General features: G+C 35.3%; 1 protein-coding gene across 1 annotated transcript in view; it reads right to left on the bottom strand.

Annotated features, from left to right (window-relative positions):
- LOC149800064 (ribonuclease H2 subunit B-like) overlaps positions 1 to 19893 on the bottom strand; it is a 57642-nt gene that overhangs the window by 24233 nt on the left and 13516 nt on the right. The window contains exons 4-6 of the mRNA XM_089959616.1: positions 19552 to 19625; positions 10972 to 11086; positions 6061 to 6125 (exon numbers count right to left, since the gene is read on the bottom strand). Coding sequence (XP_089815742.1) covers positions 6061 to 6125; positions 10972 to 11086; positions 19552 to 19625 — 254 coding nt within the window. The remainder of the gene's footprint in view (positions 1 to 6060; positions 6126 to 10971; positions 11087 to 19551; positions 19626 to 19893) is intronic.

Raw genomic sequence — 19893 nt, 5'->3', positions numbered from 1 at the left:
GGATATAACACGGCCTTGGTATGGCTACCAAAATTTCATATACATGTATTTTCTAGTACACGAAAAGAAAAATTGATTTCTTAAAAGTACAAGAAAAAAAATGCATAAGTTTATTATCATGTTGGGGAAGAGATTACCTACAAATTATACAAGAGAATCACAGCGTGGCTCCTGAAATTTTATGTGCATTTTTCTCATACATGAAAAACGTTTTTTTCTTCTTAAAAGTACAAAAAATAACGTAAAAAGTTGATTCAGGGATCATGCATGTCTTCTCCAATGTTGAAAATTGTGATTTTTTTCCCTGTTATTGGTGGCAAAATATACCATATGGCAATTTTTTTGTTGGTGACATTATTGGCTGTTTAAACTTGTATATACAATCATTGGTTTGGAGTGGAGAAATTCAGAGGCCCCATGAAAGCAAGCCACAAACTGAAATTATTATGTGAACAAATTCTTTGTCCATATTGACAAACCATCTTAACAGTGCATTGTTATATCATAATCTGCTTATGTTGACATCTGGGCTGAGTAATGTATGCTGTGAGATATCCACTTTTTTTGTTGTTGCCATTTCTGATAGCGGAGATTAACCGGACAAGGCATTATCTCATAATCTATCTTTCGTTGAATTTTTGGCCGCTCGCTATTGATTAATACATTTACATAGACTGACATTTATAATTGGATGATAATTAAAATTCCTCTTCTTTTCACTCAGAATTAAATCCTTCAGAACACTCACATTTTCTGTAGTAATCCCTGTCATTGTTCAGAAAACATTCTAAGTAAATGGAAGAAAAAAATCAGTCTCAATCAAGCGATACAATTATTTGATGTTGCTGCCACAATAAGAAACAGGCATTTATTTGGTTCTCCTAAGCTGTCCCCTTTAGTGGTGACTTCAATGACACAAGCATGCATCATCAAAAAAGTCAACAACAATCTTCAATAAAAACAAAGAAACTTTCTTGAAAAGAAGTCCATACCAAACATAAATAAAAGCAATGGAATCTGATGGAAAAAGTTTCCTGTGCCATGAAAGTTTCCTTTATGCAGGAAATAAGTTTAATCTTACAAATGCTACCAACATCGGCTTAAAACGTAAACTTACTTTAACCAACTTGGGATGTAGTGAAAAGTAAATGTGCTTCATCATTCATTACGTGATTGTGCTATTTTTTCCCCACTGATTTCAGACCTATATGTTGTTGCTGTTGTTGTGGGGTTTAATGCCATTTTTCAGCACACGATAGGCTATACACGGCGGTCAGTATTAATGGTGGAGGAAGAACCCGGGAAAACACCGGAAAGAACCACCAACCCACGAGAAGCTACTGGCAAGCTTTCTCACATACCCACATTGGCTGAATCCTAGATTCGAACCGCTGCAGACAGAGGTGAGATGGCAGTGATCCGTAACGAACAGCGCTTTAGACCACTCGGCCACTCAGGGCCCCCAGACCTATATGACCTGTGACAAAATTATTGAATATTTTAAATGTGTGTCTCCATATTTTCATTGGAATTACTTGTATTGTGGATTCAATGTATGTACAGTAGTCCCCCTCTTGAACAGCCCCCTTGACCAGTGGCTCCCCGCTCCTTACAGCCAGAATCCGTTGGCACAGGCGAGTTTGTGTTCAAAAGTACCCCTCATGAAAGGCCACCCGGCTAACGCGACCAGCTGCCAGCATATTAGTGCTATAATATAAAATGTACCCCTCACAAGCAGCCGCATTTTATTTTAATATGTATCCAGAACCAGTATTTTATTCATAATGCATAGCTGCCAACCCCTGAATACAAAAATACTGACTTCTTGTGACAAAAATACTGATTTTCAGGAACAAATACTGATTTTTAAAATTTTAATGCATACGTAACTATTTACAACATATACAACCATTAGTAAAGTAGGACAGTGCTTTACATAATTATTTAATGTCAAAGATGCATGTGTTGTACCATATTCCATTCGGGTGCCCATTCACAAGGTGCAAGAGTGCAACACACTCAGATACAGACATTTTATAGTAGCCTTTTCCACACATTATTTTTTTCCAATCATTATCAATTTGAATGTATCAACTTTCATTGATGATCTCAATTCTGTGTGATTTTCTTATTGAACTGCTTTCGTTCTAGCATGAGTAATCCTTTGCAATTTTACTGTCTGGAAAATGTGTGCGAAATAAATCGCCAGAAATACTAGTAACTGAAAGAGGAAGGTTAACTTAAAAAAGAAATTTAATAACCGAATTTCGATAAATTACATCAAGGTTCTCTCTAGTATTTATATACATCATATGTTCATTCTGAGTTGTGTATGATGAAGCAGCAAGCTGATGTTTATTAGCTTTTTCGTGCTCTTTATTTCATAGGCGCCCAATAGCGAAATCACGTTACACAATTTGCAAAACGTAGAGTTCTCTCTTTTACTAGATGGTTTCACAAATCTAAACAAGATGGCACAATTGTCCTTCTAGTTCTGTTTTCTTGTCTTTCCTGGAGAAAATTCTGAATATTCTGCTTTCCTATTCAACATGATTAGAAGTTGAATATTACGAAAATGAGATACAGTGACAGTGGTAACTGTTTGCAAAATCCAATATAGCAGATAAAAACAGGCATTGTAGCCTCAATTTTGAATGAACCAATCATACTGTAGAACTGTATTCCTATATACATGTGATACATTTCTATCAGAATGGAACTGAGTGCCTGTTCTAAACTGAAAATTGCAAGGAATTTTTAAAATACTTTTTTAAAAATAAAAAACTTATTTTTTGCCTAAAAAACATACACCCGTATTCAGGTCCAAAATATGGGACAAATACAGAAAAAACGGGACACATGGCAGCTACGCATAATGTGTGTTAAGTAATCCGATTTCTGTTTCCCGATGTCAGGATTTCATTAGTGAAAGAAGTGTTGACTAAAGTACATGTACCACTAACGTTAATATTGTATCATTTACGCCTCACGAGAGTCCACATTTATTCCATAAAGCTGAGAAAGACTCAAATTTTAATCCATACAAAAGGGTAAGTACATGTAATCCAATTAGCCTTTAACTGCTGTTATCATAAGATGTCCTTTTTAGTCACTCTGATAATTGTTAAGATTACAATTATTGACAAGTAGTAACAGCTGAGAAGTGGCAGTATCGATGTACAAATACACAAGTCAGCAGGAAAATGGTTTGATAGCCTTTATGACTTCCCTTAGTAAGATGTTGAGCTTGTTCACTTTGATAATTAGTGGCTATTACTTAACTGACAATAATTGTCAAGATTACAAATCCTAAATCTGCGCGATGTTAATGGTACATATTGAAGCCGTTTTGGCTTTTCTCACTTAGTGTAAAGAAATGTATAAAAACAATAGGGTACCAGACTGCGACTAATGAATCACGTGACAAGATCACTTCCTTTAAATACACATGGTAATTTGTTTAGTTGCATAAAAAATTGTTTTACCAGTATTGTAGTTGGCAACATGAATAACTTATTGCAAGAAGATCAACATGTCATCGAAGAAACGAATGTACTAGTGATTTTCTTCATGTATTTACTATTCACATTTGTCATCCCCCTCTAGATAGGCACCCTCATTATAAGGTTACTTCCCTGCTGCAATAGGGGTGGCCTTATAAGAGGGGGACTACTGTAATGAGATTCGCAGGTGAGTACATGGTGTTGATACTCTATTCATGCTATACATTAGACATGTATATATAAACAGTATATATGTATATGTACCAATGCGTGGTTCTCTGAATAAACAAAAATATTTATATATGCCTTCTGTTTTCACTAATGGTATATTTCTCATTTAATATGCATCGATTTAAGATGGTAATGAAGCATGTATTTTTGCGCCCGCATTTATTACCGACACCCCCACCACCCCACTGCAAATATTTTTGGGGTACATGCATCATTTTCTTCAGCTAACTGATCTGGTTGCTTATAACACTGTTTGGTCTATATCACAGTAAGGTTCTATGGCTCCCAACTACCATGTTATAGTGGGGTCACACTGTACTGAGATTACTGATGGCTTTGATGTTTAAGTAAAATTTCATTAAACAGAGTGCAGGATTCGACCAATGTGGATATGTGAGAAAGCTTGCCAGTAGCTTCTCGTGGGTCAGTGATTCTTCCCAGGGTTTTCCTCCACCATTAATACTGGCCCTTATGCATAGCCTATCGTGTGCTGAAAAATGGTGTTTAACCTCACAACAACAACATAAAACAGAATGAATATAGCTTGTGAGACAGTTGTAATCATTTTACATTTTTATGATCAGAACCATTTTACGGAGTCCCTCAAACAGATGTAATTTTTATTATAAATGAGCTTTATATATTGAAATGATTTTGTACTTTCTGATGTCCTACGTAGAAGCTGCCAAACTACATCAAGGGAGGTAACCACTGACTGCATTGGAGTTAAGTTCTATACATATTTTGACTGGCTTCTCTAGGTCAAAAGGCCAATGGAACTAATTATGGAAAATACCATATTAGGTTCTGTTTTGGTTTCTGTCACTCAGCAATACAAGTAGTGTCATTTAATGCTGAAACAACTGAAATAACGAAATGACAGACCACAATAGTTAACCCAATGGTAAGATTCAAAACTGCTATCCCCTATAAAGGAATGGCATTCTGAAATGTGGGCAATTTGCAAGCTGCTGTACCATGTGATGAAACTGGTCCTGAAATGTGTGAGGTAAAACTAAATTTAATTATGTAATATAAATGCACTGCATTCCTTTCCAGAATGCCAACTCCATAGTGCAAGCTAAATATTAAATTCTCAAATTTAATAATTTGAGAATCCGAATGGAAAAGAACATGATCAGTCTGGTTCATTTGTGGTCAACATATGGATTAGATCACCTTTTGAAACAGACTCAAACTAAAGCATGTCTGAGCAGAGACGGCTGTTGTAAGGGGCAGGTGATAAGGGTGGTGGCGCCGTTTTGAGGATCATGTTCTTTTATTTTGTATTTTACTTTTAAAAAATGGTTTTCAATTTGTTCCTATTCTCATGACTATTAATATATTTAAAAAAAATAAAATGTTTGCAGCGGAGTTTTTCTAGGGTATGAGGTGCAAAAGGCAACGCTCACCCAGGGTGACAATTCATCCAGCCCAAACTTCAGACAGCCCTGACAGTTAGTAGGAGGAGGTAATCTTTGCAATAATAGCTGGTAAGTATAACATAATTCAAATTAGTTTTACCTATCTCCCCTAATTTACATTTTAATAGCAGTAATACATTACCTACAAATAGTCCATTGCTGAATTTGCCAATCAAGAGGATGGTTGATGGCATCAAGCACAAAATGGTATAAGAAAACCGAATGCACTTACCCTTACCGTAGAGGTATTCACTAAGCTGATTGATGGCATGGCTACATGTTGTGTTGTCATGATGGAACCCAAGTAGGTGTCTTTGCTCTGGTGTAATAAAGATCGAAGGTAAAGGAATGATAAGGTAGTGTGAGACTACCAATAGTGGTTCTCTGAACATCATCCAAAGAGGAGAGATTCAAGGGCCGATTAAGCAGCAACAGCCCTAACCTCATGGGCCTTACTTCTCATGAAAGAAGTTCCATATCAGAGAGGGACTGATAAGTTCTGTTGATAGTGAGGACAATCCGCATGGAAATGGAATATCAGTGGAACCCTTGAGAGGCTTAACGAGGCAATTTCTACCCTGTCTTCTCCATTTAGAGAAGCCAAATAAAACCTCAAGGCCCTAAATTGAACAAGCTTATCTTTTAATCGACCCAAAGAAGGTCAAAAACCTACCATTTGCAAATGCTTAAAAGTCAAGTTCAACAGCAAACTGCACTGACCTAGACATGCCATTGCATAATGTGCAGGTAGACCTGGGTCTATGCAAATTATTATCAATAATCAGTACAACAAACAATATAGACCCTGATCTGCTTATGCATTATTCAAAAGCAGGTCAGAAGTCTATGTTGTTTGCAGGACGTATATGAGAGTATATATAGTACAGTCATATAGAACTTACCTTAATTTTCAACCAGGAAAGCGTTTTTTCTTTGTCAAATTTGTAAGCAAACAGAGAATCACTCCCTAAAAAAGGAAAACAATTCATCATTATCTTAATTATTACAATAGCAATTAACACACTCTGAATCATAATTATTACATTAGTAATTAACACACTGAATCATAATTATTACATTAGTAATTAACACACTCTGAATCATAATTATTACAATAGCAATTAACACACTCTGAATCATAATTATTACATTAGTAATTAACACACTCTGAATCATAATTATTACAATAGCAATTAACACACTCTGAATCATAATTATTACATTAGTAATTAACACTCTGAATCATAATTATTACAATAGCAATTAACACACTCTGAATCATAATTATTACAATAGCAATTAACACACTCTGAATCATAATTATTACATCAGTAATTAACACACTGAATCATAATTATTACAATAGTAATTAACACACTCTGAATCATAATTATTACATTAGTAATTAACACACTCTGAATCATAACTATCATTATGCAGACATGTATGTGAACTCAGCACAGTTTTTCTGTAAAGAGTGCAATTATTATATTTCAGACCCTAAGAATACCAGTAAAATAAAAGTATCATTTAGTATAAAAATAATTATCTATACCAATCAGTTTCAATTCCAAGAAACTTTTAACTGCAAGCAGAACATGGTATGCACAACCCTTGAAGTAAATCATCACAACAAGAGCAGTACATAATTTGCACAACAGAAACAAGCAGAGAAGAAATGGAAAAGAATACAGGGATTGGTGATATTCTTTATCGCCTACCTCATGCTGTATGTAGTTTCATCAAAATAATGAAAGACTTGTGAAATGTGATTTGATTTGTGCCTTCCGAATACAATGACTCAACTCAATATTATAATGTTTTAATTAATTATTTCACATAAAGAGTAAAGTTTTTACAAGTTGTATACTCATCACAACTAAGATGATGGGAGTCTTTGATGAGAGGCAAACAAAACAATTAAAACAAATCATAACCCCTGAATGATTGACTACTTATCTCTTCACATGCCGCAACTGGAGATTGAACTAAGGACACCAAAGTCACAAATCCTGTGTTACCACTTTGCTCTCTAGGCCTAAAGTGAATACTAAAGTACTATAAATTCACTATTTTTCATGGGGTACAAATTTTCATCAAGTTTGTGGGCATTGGGTTACTACAAACCACCAGGAGTGTGAATTTTTTTTTTAGTATATCAGTATAGTATGGATCCTACTGGTATGTATTTTTAGATTCTTACAATACACTGCCTATTAATCAGTTTTCAAGCTGTCAACAGGCACTCGGGTACTTGGTACCTGGGGGCCCTGAGTGGCCAAGTGGTCTAAAGCGCTCTCCGTTACAAATCACTGCCATCTCACCTCTGTCTGCACCGGTTCGAGTCTCAGAGTCAGCCAATGTGTGTATGTGAGAAAGCTTGCCAGTAGCTTCTCATTGGTTGGTGGTTCTTCCTCCACCATTAATACTGGCTGCCATGCACAGCCTATTGTGTGCTGAAAAATGGTGTTAAACCCCAGAACAACAACTTGGTGCCTGCCCATTGAACAAAAAAAAAGCAGGAAATAAAATGGGTAACTGGATATCCTTAAAATATAAAAAAAAAAAAAAACATGTTTCCAAGTTTACATCAAAGACATTAGGAGCTTCAGAGACACAAAATAACAATTACAGTTCAAGGCTTGTGCCATGTGACTATTGCTTACTGCACATTTATCCATAATTAGACCTCTAATTTCCTTATTTTTTTATTGATTAAAACTGTGCATGAAACAGATTCATTATATTATGATAAACACATAAATAGAAGACCAGTCTAAAATATAAAAAAACGACACCAGATATTAAGTGAAACAGGCTTTATGAATTTATCAATATGACTCGTGAATGTTATATGAATAAAAAATGTTAGTGATTTCGTTAAACTTAAAAACATGTTGCATCAGAAAAAAGACAATTCAAGAACACTTTGCAAATTTTGAAAGAAGAATTTGATGGTGATGTAATACAGCATTCATCATGACTATTTAGTGAAAGTAAGACTTGTACAAGTTGAAGTGAGTGTTATGCAGAAATAATTAATCAATTTGTTTTCTGTCAATACACTCATAGTAACTACTAATCCACATGGATTTAAATGATTTGTCACAATAATTTTAACTGGAGATCCTGATATTAAGTATAAAAAAGAAATATAAGTTTTTTTTAGACAGTTGTCTGTCATTATGGCATGTACTAAATCGATTGTTCTTTTTATGCTCAGATTACTCTTTTTTGCCACTTATATTAGTAACAATTGCACTTCAACTGCTCTTGTGAGTTGGCATGTATAAACCTACAAGAAAGAAGATCAGGTTCATATTTAATACAATTTCCCTTTAATTGGGTACCCGTGTAACCAGTAGGACTGATGGCTACCCAACAGATGTTTCCTAAACTTTTGACACCTTTAATTAGTTTTGGCAGTATTTCTACAAACAGCAAACAAAATTTTACTCTGGCTTGAACCACAGTAAGGCTGTATCATGAATGCCAAATATTTTGTCTCTTTAAATGTCGAGGGTTCTAAAACCAACAGATTTCTAAAAGCAGTGTCCACCAAGAAAATAGCTGAACTGCACATCATTATATCCCACAATGCAGTGCAACAACATAATAAAGCTGAAATGGAATCTGCAGTCTTGCACAAGCTGATGTCCAATATGAAAATAGAATCACAGACAGAAATGCTATTTATTTCACAGGAATGCAGAGATTCTGCCAGGATGTTCCCTTAAGCGTGTGGGGTGGGTGGGTGTCCTTATCACCAAAACAAGGGAGGAGTAGAAAAATTTGATGAGGGGGAATTGCCCTATTCATTATTTACCCAACACTTAAACATACATTTCTCTTTCTTCCTGCTCCACTGTTTGGGCTCGGTTGATATAAAAATAAAAATTTCTCTTTTAGTTGCTCTGAGTTGCATTAGTTTTCTGTGAATGAATAGTGTTTGCATCTGATGGGGCATATGCTTAGTGATATTCAGCAAGTTGGGAAACTGAACTGAATTTTTTTAATGGTTGTTTTTATACTTCTGCTTCACAACTACAAGTTCAATCATGAATGTAAGACATAACTGGATTTTGTCTGTGTGATTCAATCAGATTGCAGCATTACTGGAACCCCCAGATTATTAACAATGAACCATACATGTTATAGATCATTTTTTTCTTAATAAAGTTCAAGTCCAGGACAACATGTTCCAGATAAGGTTTCTGAGTGACATGTAAGCACACACCTGATACACTGACTCGCATTATGCAATAGATGAAGAGAAGTGTGCCTAATTGGAACTATGAGCTTCTTATTTGGCACTAGTGGTTTGGTTTGCATCAAAAGTTACAAAAATGCGGAAATTCTGTGCTCCTCTACCCTAGAAGCAACTCTGTTTACTTATCCTGTCTGTTTACTGTACATTTAGCTAGGATAGTACTTATCCAATGATAGTACTTGTCCAATAAATTTATTTGCAGCCTAAAACCTAATTTACCCATAACGTAAATAATGGATAACTCAATAAAGAAAAGCAAATAAGAGACGTAAGACTGTAAGATCTCTGACAATGGCAAAGTCAAAGATGGGTATCTGGCTACTCAGGTACCAGTCCGTTGACAATAATCGGGGCAATAAAATGAGCCATAGGGTTCTTGTTTACCAAGTTTTCTGCCAGTGCTTGAAAGGCAGCCCTCACTCTTTTTCAAGTCGACAATCCTTTGGATTGAGATAAAAATACATGTAGTTTTTCAAACAGAGGTCTGCCTCTTTCAGTAAATAGACTGACCTTAATCTCAAAGCTTGTTTTCCCGTGTAACAACTCTCTGATCGAGTCGCAAGTGTGGCACAGTGTCAAGTAACAACCTTGAACTGATTTGACAAATTGTATTATGAAAGTGTTACTTACAAAGCTCAAGCTCAATCTCTATATACACATCTGCATATGAGGCCACATAAAGGGGACAAATGATATTTATGATGACTAGACCACGATTTACTAAATGACAATGGAAGATTTCAGAACAATGTGGATGAATTCTTGGACTTTGTACCAGATGACATTAGGAAGTGATATTTATAGGATACTGTAAATGAAAAAAATGCTGACTAAGCTTCAGGTCTGTACACCTTTAATATAGTTTCCCTTCCATCCGGTAGCTGGGTAAGCAATCAATGTGTTGTGTTATCTGACAAAAGCAATATACATTATGAATGCATACGCTAAATGTAGAGAGTTCATGGATATATTTTTGTCTTTAATATACTGCTCATGAAGAACAAAAAAAAAGAATAAATGATTATAGTACTAGAGTTATTTCTTTCATTTTATTATCAAATAAGTATTATATTTATTTTATTGTAGCATCCAGTGGAGGGTGGTGGGCAAATTAAACACTATTTTGTTTCTTAAAATCTTGGGACAAATGATCTAGGAGAAGAAAAAAATCACCATACATTCTGGGACAGGAAAAAATTAATTATTTTATTGTGTCCTAATATATACGGTAAATACAATATGTGTAATTGGCAAATCAATTATCAAATGGGATCCATTTATTTAAAATGATATTTCTATGGAAACAACATGATCCCTTCCCCAAACCACAAATTTAAGCACCAATGAAAATACGATGTTATGCAGAATGACATTATATTTTTTACCCACAAAAATAAATTAATTCACCGTAAATCATTAATGAGTATCAAAACTACAGAGAAAATACAAGAACGAGAATGTGTTTGAAAACAAAAGCAAGGTAAATCAAGACGAAAGACAAAGCGGGGACTAAATCAGAAACATAGATACAAATATTTCTAACCTTTCGTTTGACTAACTTGATGGAGGTCTGACAAGTGAGATGTATTACATAGTCTGCTGGTCTCCGAAAATTCATCGTCATGGATGATCTGATCAGCTGTCATGTACTTGTTTGTCTTCAAGAAATTAAAACACTAAATTATTATTCATGTTATGGAACACAAACTGCCTCAGACACTGACCTATGCATAAAGACGCTTGATTTTAATTAAACCAACTGTCCCAGACACTTACCTATACTTATAGGTTACTGCATTTGTATGGGAAATGAATGAGTTTTTCGAATGGAAATACTGCACGACCTTGGGGTGCAGTATGTCCATCCGACAAAACGAGTTCATATTTTCCCATACAAATGCAGTAACCTTTTTATTATATGCTCAATTTTGTTTAACTACCTCAGGCTTAATAATAAAATACATTACAAGAAACAGTGTATTTGATTTATGCTTTATTCCAAAATAAATTCACAACCATAGATTCTTCAATACACAATAACAGTATTCATACGCACATAGCTCCGCCCACCGACCTTTTAACTTCATAGTACACCGTGCACTCACTCACTCACCTGAAGAAAAAATCCCACTTTGCTCTATCTAAAATTGAAATTTAAAGTCATATTATGAATGACTGTGCCCTTAAACAAAGTTCCCAGCTGTTCAGGAATGGAGGAATTCAGTTGTTCTCTCAATCCAGCTAAATTTTGATTATCTCCTTCTGGGTGTTTTCCGCACGATGTACATGTGGCTTGAGGGACTGGAGTGGACAACAAGCTGCATAACTGTTTCTGTTCTGCCATGGATAATTTGGAATTGTAAGCTGGAAAAATATGAAAGTTTTTAACTCTAAATTCTCAAGAAGATGCTGGATTCAACTGTGTTTTTTAGATTACAAATTCTCTTCATTTTGGAGTGCCATACAGTCTACTTTGTAATGTGATTTCGATTTCAAAAATGCTGTTTGGATTATAGGCCTACATATTACAGTATGTTGTTGTTGTTGTGGGGTTTAACGCCATTTTTTAGCACATGCCAGGCTATACATGGCGGCCAGTATTAATGGTGGAGGAAGAATCCGGGAAAACCCCAGAAAGAACCACCGACCCACAAGAAGCTACTGGCAAGCTTTCTCACATACACACATTGGCTTAATCCGAGACTCGAACCCATGCAGACAGAGGTGAGATGGCAGTGATCCGTAATGGAGAGTGCTTTAGACCATTCGGGGCCCCACATATTACAGTATATTTCTGTGATGTGCATCAGTATTTGGAAAACAATTTAATTCTTATTAGCAGAGAGAGCCCACAAAGTACAATTTGAGGAGATTAAAGATGCAAAAAGACAAGAAGATTTATTCTCAATATGACTAGTTATAGATAACATATTTTTATGCCCAGTCACTTGCATGATCTTTGTTGGAGGGACACCAGCTTTCGACAAGGTTGTTACAGTAGTCATCTTTACTGAATGGATTGTAATTCTCCCCTGCATTTCTGCCCAGTTGATTAACCCCCATTGGTCTCCGATAATACCTGCAATTTTTAATATTTTGTCCAGTAAAATCTATTTTTTATATAAATAAATAAATTTTAAAAAATGCATATGTTCATAAAAATTTGTTTTCTTAAATTTCGCAAGGTTGGTTGATGTAGTTCACTGTGATAATTGTTTGGTATTTGCAGAGTACACAATTTATTCCATATTTTTGTTTACTTTGATATAATTTTATTTTCATTTATTCTTTTTATTGTCGAGGAAAAAAATTACGAATATTTTTTTCTATATTTTTATTTTTATTTTAAATCAGTACATTAATTGAATCTTTAGAAATAAATTTACCATATCAGGGAAGTTTCTGTCAGTTTCTGCACTGGAATTGGTGTCAAATAAAAGGGGCTGTCAGCATCCATTACTTTCAAGGGCCTTCGTTTCAAATATTGCAGGTAAAGATGAACAGGGTCTCGCTCCGGTGGAAAAAATGCAGGTATTGCTGATCTGTAGTCATCCTTCCCAGTAGGGTTTTGCTATCCCTCTCAGCATATTGAAGAGATTGGGTACTTTTGGAATCTGTGAAAACTGATATATCTCCAAACTTTAATTTTTTTGTGCTCATCTCAGCCTCTAAATCCAAATATTTTCCCAAAAAAAGTAGAACAGGGAAAATTGCAAAACATTGGGCGTGTGTGAGTCTGTTTCACCTGCTGAAAATAAAGCTTCTTCGTCATCGTCGGCTCTGACGTTCTTACTTTTCTTCCAAAACCAGCCTTCTTCAGTTGCATTTTTTAAAGCATTTAGTGCTTCGATTGATTTCTGAAATGGACGGTCTCTAAGAGAGACGGGATACCCTTTAGTCTTAAGATGCCATTCTATGCTGTTTCTTATGGAATCTAAAGAGCATGGCTCATACTCAGAACCATTGGCTTTGCGAATTGTTATAAACATTTCGGCTAAATACGTGTTTAAATGATCCGGAATGATATTTTCAATGCAGCGTGTCTCATGTTTGTTATACAGCCATCGCAGCACATTTCTGATATCACGTTCAGTCGCATGCTTTGTTGAAAGTTTCTTTTGTGATTCTCTGAATTTATCCACAATGTCAACCTTGGCATCTCTACTTTCAAATGGCTCAAACAGTTGGTTCACTTCATCCACAGACAAATAAAATAAATCAAAAGTGCTGGCATCTGTGTCCACTGTTTCTTTACAACAGAAAATAGTTACTGCACGTGAATGCAATGTGTGTATTTGCACACAAGTTCAGTATTGGGTAATATTGCACGATTCTGACAATGAAAAATTAATGAAGAAAAAAATGAGCATATTATAAATATATATGCATGATTTTAATTAAACCAAATGTCCCAGACACTGACCTATACATATAGATGCATGATTTTAGTAACACCAAAAGTACCCGACACTGACCTATACATATAGATACATGACTAGTAAAACCAAATGTCCCAGACACTGACCTATACATATAGAAGTATGATTTTAATTAAACGAAATGTCCCAGACACTGACCTATACATATAGATGCATGATTTTAGTAACACCAAATGTCCCAGACACTGACCTATACATATAGAAGCATGATTTTAATAAAACCAAATGTCTCAGACACTGACCTATACATACAGACGCAATATTTTAATGAAACCAACTGTCCCAGACACTGACCGATACATATATAAGCATGACTTTAATTAAACCAAACGTCCCAGACACTGATCTATACATATTGCTGCATGATTTTAGTAAAACCAAATGTCCCAGACACTGACCTATACATATAGATGCATGATTTTAGTAACACCAAATGTCCCAGACACTAACCTATACATACAGATGCACGATTTTAGTAACAACAAATGTCCCAGACACTAACCTATACATATAGATGCATGATTTTAGTAACACCAAATGTCCCAGACACTGACCTATACATATAAATGCATGATTTTAATTAAACCAAATGTCCCAGACACTGACCTATACATATAGAAACATAGTTAGAATTAAACAAAGTAGCAGGTAGCAAAATTTTCAATCCTAAAACAAAAAGGAATATGTAAATACCAACACTATGTTAGGATATTCAAAGTCCTCAAGCACTTACTGGGTGCTGTCAAGCACACAAAGAACCCATCATGTTTGCTGATACATAATCAAAGCTGTTTGACATAGCTAAGGAACTATTTTTGAAGGTGCTATAAAAATAGTGGTCACAATAAATGCAGATGATACAAAATAACTTGCTGACAATACAGATGATTTGATAGACTGGCTACAGATCAGACCTTTTCAGACATTGAAAAAAAGAAACAAACAAGAAGGTATTCCCCTGAATAATCCACATCCTGACCATGTAAATCAAGTCAGCTGTCAATGTTACAAACCAGACATCAAGCAGAGATGTTTTTATTGGAAAAAGTCATGTCAAAGAATTCAATATAAGACAAAAAGGTAAACACCATATATACATGCTTATAAATCAGCCTTTATTACTAAAAAATTATTAATGCAGATAACAGGGTTAACATATAAATATAATTTTTTTCTCTCAAATATATGACTTTACTCCCTTAGCTTGTAAAGGCAAACTTGCATTGTTTTCTCAATTCACAATGTTTCGATAAAGTTGCTATTAAATTAGACAAATACAACCTTAATCCTTTAGTATGTAAAAACAGCACTGCATTGTTTTTCTCAGTGGACAACCTGCATCGCTATTGTTGTTTTTCTCTTCAAAGTCTATAACTAGTGCACCATGAATTTGACACTTGTTCAGTATCATGCAGAGAACCTTTGATCATACCGCACAACTGATACTTGTTCAATACCATGCTGAATCACCTTTGATCATACCACACAACTGATACTTGTCCAATACCATGCCGAGTCCCTTTGATCATAACTGATATTTGTTCAATACCATGCTGAATCACCTCTGATCATACCACACAACTGATACTTGTCCAATACTATGCCGAGTCCCTTTGATCATACCACACAACTGATACTTGTTCAACACCATGCTGAATCCCTTTGATCATACCACACAACTGATACTTGTCCAATACCATGCTGAATCCTTTTGACCATACCACACAACTGATACTTGTTCAATACCATGCCGAATCCCTTTGATCATACCACACAACTGATACTTGTTCAATACCATGCTGAATCCCTTTGATCATACCACACAACTGATACTTGTCCAATACCATGCTGAATCCCTTTGATCATACCACACAACTGATACTTGTCCAATACCATGCTGAATCCCTTTGATCATACCACACAACTGATACTTGTTCAATACCATGCTGAATCCCTTTGATCATACCACACAACTGATACTTGTCCAATACCATGCTGAATCCCTTTGATCATACCACACAACTGATACTTGTCCAATACCATGCCGAGTCCCTTTGATCATAACTGATACTTGTTCAATACCATGCTGAATCACTTTGACCATACCACACAACTGATACTTGTCCAATACCATGCCGAGTCCCTTTGATCATACCACACAACCGATATTTGTTCAATACCATGCTGAATCACCTTTGATCATACCACACAACTGATACTTGTTCAATGCCATGCTGAATCCCTTTGATCATACCACACAACTGATACTTGTCCAATACCATGCCGAGTCCCTCTGATCATACCACACAACTGAAACTTGTTCAGTTGTGGCAATCCTTTGATATGATCAAAGTGTCTCTTACGGACAACAAGCTCAACCGCTACATAAATAATGGTCCAAGTTTATGAATAGTCTGTTATGTTAATTACAGTGTACTTTGTCACTTTGATATCATACATCATGAAATACTAAACTTTGGTACTTTCACCAATATGGGCAAAATAAAACAATGTGTATGATGGAGCATTCAAGTTAAATGTTACAGACTTTGCAGAGAAAAACAGTAATAATGCAGCAGAACACGAATTTGGTATGTCAGACAACAGGTTTGTGACTGATAAAAGAAAAAATCAGTTTTAATTGATAGTGCCAGGCAAATGAAGAAAATCTGAAAAATGGAAAGCCATTTCCTGGCGGCACCATATTGGCACTAAAACCATTAGATGTCTGCATAAACAAGATGTTCGTGGCAAATAAATATAAACAGTGGCACAAGTAGACTGCTCTCAGGCCCAAAGAATTTAAAAAGACAGGAAATGTGAAGCTTCCAGTGATTGAGTGCAGGGTCAGATCAGGGAGGAGGGTGTTGCCGGCTAAAAAAAACCCAACAAAATCCCACTCACAAATGCAAATGTACAGTCACTGGTCACTTGAAATTCGACCATCTTTTTATATTTCTTGCTCATGTTGATTTTGTATTATGCATACTCTGAATAAATAGAAACATAGACTTTTGCTTTGGTGCCCTTTCGAGGACAGTCAGGAACCTTTTGAAATTTTGAAAAAGAATTAAAAAAAACATCACTTGACCTTATCCAGCCCTGCAGTAGATGTGTAACACATAGAAAGAAATTACAAATGAGATGGTGGACAAATTATTTAAGAAATGTGGTATATCCAATGCAACAGATGGACAGAGGATGACGAACTCTTCAGTCAGTTCATTTAAATCATTTACATAATCAGATGAGGAATCCTATTGTGTCGATGTTTACAACGACCTGATGACAGTGGAGGAAATTCAGAACTTTATTTAGTAACTCCGACGACAATGAATTCATCGAACACTTTGAACCAGATTATAATAGACAGTGTTGTTGTTGTTGTTGTTGTTGTGGGGTTTAACGCCATTTTTCAGCGCGATAGGGCTATACATGGCGGCCAGTATTAATGGTGGAGGAAGAACCCGGAAAACCCCGGAAAGAACCACCGACCCACGAGAAGCTACTGGCAAGCTTTCTCACATGCCCACATTGGCTGAATCTTAGACTCGAACCGCCGCAGACATAGGTGAGATGGCAGTGATCCGTAACGAAGAGCGCTTTAGACCACTCGGCCACTCGGGGCCCCTAATAATAGACAGTGAAAAACACTAAAGTGTTGACATTAGTTTATTATAATACTTTTGGAATTAATATATTAAGTGATATTGTGAATCACATTATTCTGGAATACCATTTTTCTACCTGTATATAACATTCAATGCATGGATTCATTATATAAATACATTAAAAATGTTAAGTGTTATGGATTTCATTACATGAAGATTGATAAAATGTAAGTTATGAATTTATATGTACATATTCAACTCAATAATACAAATGTATTTATTCTACACTGACTTTGTCATTACTTGTCCTATCTCCATCCATCAATCCATGTTTGACTTGTTTATGTTTTCCAAGTGCAACTCCAACTCAGTGAACACATGTCACCCTTTGCGGATGAATTAGGGGCTGGGTGGGATGACTTATAGATGAACTGACCTAAAAGTGAGTATATATGTAACCAAGGTAGCAATGGCAATAGATATGAAAATGACGAAAGGTGGCATGGGAAATTAAAGGACGGCCAAGATCAGCGGAAAATATTATCCAACAGAATTAAATGAACTGCATGCCAAAATATTTGCCTGTATTAGAAAAGTGATAGTTCTGAGTAAGAACCAAAAACTCTTGACTCAATAAAACACAGTAAATAAATTTTCCTGATGAGCTATGAAAGATCTCTTGGATAATAAGTTCCATAAAATGAATTGGGTACTTACTACTGAAAAAAACCCACAAAAGTTTCTGGAAGGGACCAGTGGTCTACTTGGTGAAAAAATAATTCCAGGAATTCAAGATAAAACCATTTCTTCCTTTGAAGTGCTTAGCACTGAAAGCTTCTCTGTTATTATTCAATGATAAGATTTTCAAATTAGCTGCGAAGGCGGTCATACTGAATGTCAGCTGGGCACCTTTTTCTTTGGGATCAATAATGGTACATTAGAAGTCTTCTGGTGAAAATCCCATGTTGAAATAACTTTCCTTTCAGGAGGATTAATGACAACAAGAGGGATGCCATGATGACCAGATTCAATATCACATTAGTACCATTTCAATTAAGCTTCCAATAGACAATCTTAAGTAACTGGCTATAAAAATACTACCTCAATCTTACTATGATACAAGTTTGAACCAGAATGAACAAAGAAACATCTGTACACCAGGTTCCTCAATCACAAACAATTTCTGGTTGTCTGGATTAAATGCAACTTACAATGTTTTGATGTCAATCAAGTGTTCCAACCCAGAATATGACCCACACCAGATTCCAGTGACATTTTGACACTGATTCAATGTGCACTTTCAACTTCAATTCAGAAATAAGTATAACTATTTACAGTGTGACCCCACCATTACACAGTAGTTGGGAGCCATAGAACCTGACCGTGTTATATCCGAAATCGCGTTATAACGGAGCGCACTATATCAGGGTTAAATTTATCATTACAAATCAAAAGTGCTGGTGTCTGCATCCAATGTTTGTTTACAATAGAATGTAGTTCCTTTATACACGTGAATGCAATATCATAAAATAATGAAAGATTCTGACAATGTAAAGATAATGGAGAAAAAATTGAGCATATAATAATTGAAAGTTTAAAACAAAATTTCAAATTAAAATTGAATTTATTATTCACAAACTTGTACAAGAACTGTTACACTTTACTGTTAAGAATTCGTTCATTGCAGTGGTCTCAATCATAAATTCTCACCCATATGATGTAACAGTAAGGAAAGGCTAAAAACATCCTTCCATTTATTTGTATCACATTCTTCCTTTTTATCAATACCTTTCCTTTTTAATTCTGAAATAGCATTCAAAATAATTTAAGGGGGGTGGGGGTAAATAAATAAATTAGTGTTTGTAGTGCAAATTCACCCTGTTGTACACACACTGTAATTTATAATTATTATAGTTTTTGATCTTGTAGCATTTGGATTGGCAATATAATATCACGAACTTTGCTCTAGTTGCTTGTAACATTATAAAACAGAAGGGAAAAGTTTTATCCATCCTAGAAAAGAGTTCGGTAATGACAACATTCAACAATATACTCTCCTGTTTTTAAACGTACCTTTTCCATTTTGATGAGGTATGGAAGCATGAGAAATACTGGATCAACAGGTGTGGTGATATACAGACTGCCATCTGAAAAAATGAATGTATTACGACAACATGTAATACAGTGTGTATTGTTATTCTAAAATTGCATTTTATTTCTCTTTTTATCTTTTATATAACCATAACTTACAGTTTATATTAAATAAATATGCTTATGTTTTGGTGGCCAAAGAATGCTGAGAATAGCAATGGAATAGCCAATTACTGCCAACCCCTGGTGAGGAGAACGTGTAATCAGTGGACAAAAAGAGTAATCCAAGCAGAAAAAGAGTAACCCACATACAACATGATAAAA

This window comes from Sinohyriopsis cumingii, chromosome 5 (genome assembly GCF_028554795.1).
Source record: "Sinohyriopsis cumingii isolate HCF-2022 chromosome 5, ASM2855479v2, whole genome shotgun sequence".
Lineage (NCBI taxonomy): Eukaryota > Metazoa > Mollusca > Bivalvia > Unionida > Unionidae > Sinohyriopsis > Sinohyriopsis cumingii.
Note: the sequence above shows the minus strand (reverse complement) of the source record. Positions and strands in the feature narration are given on the sequence as shown.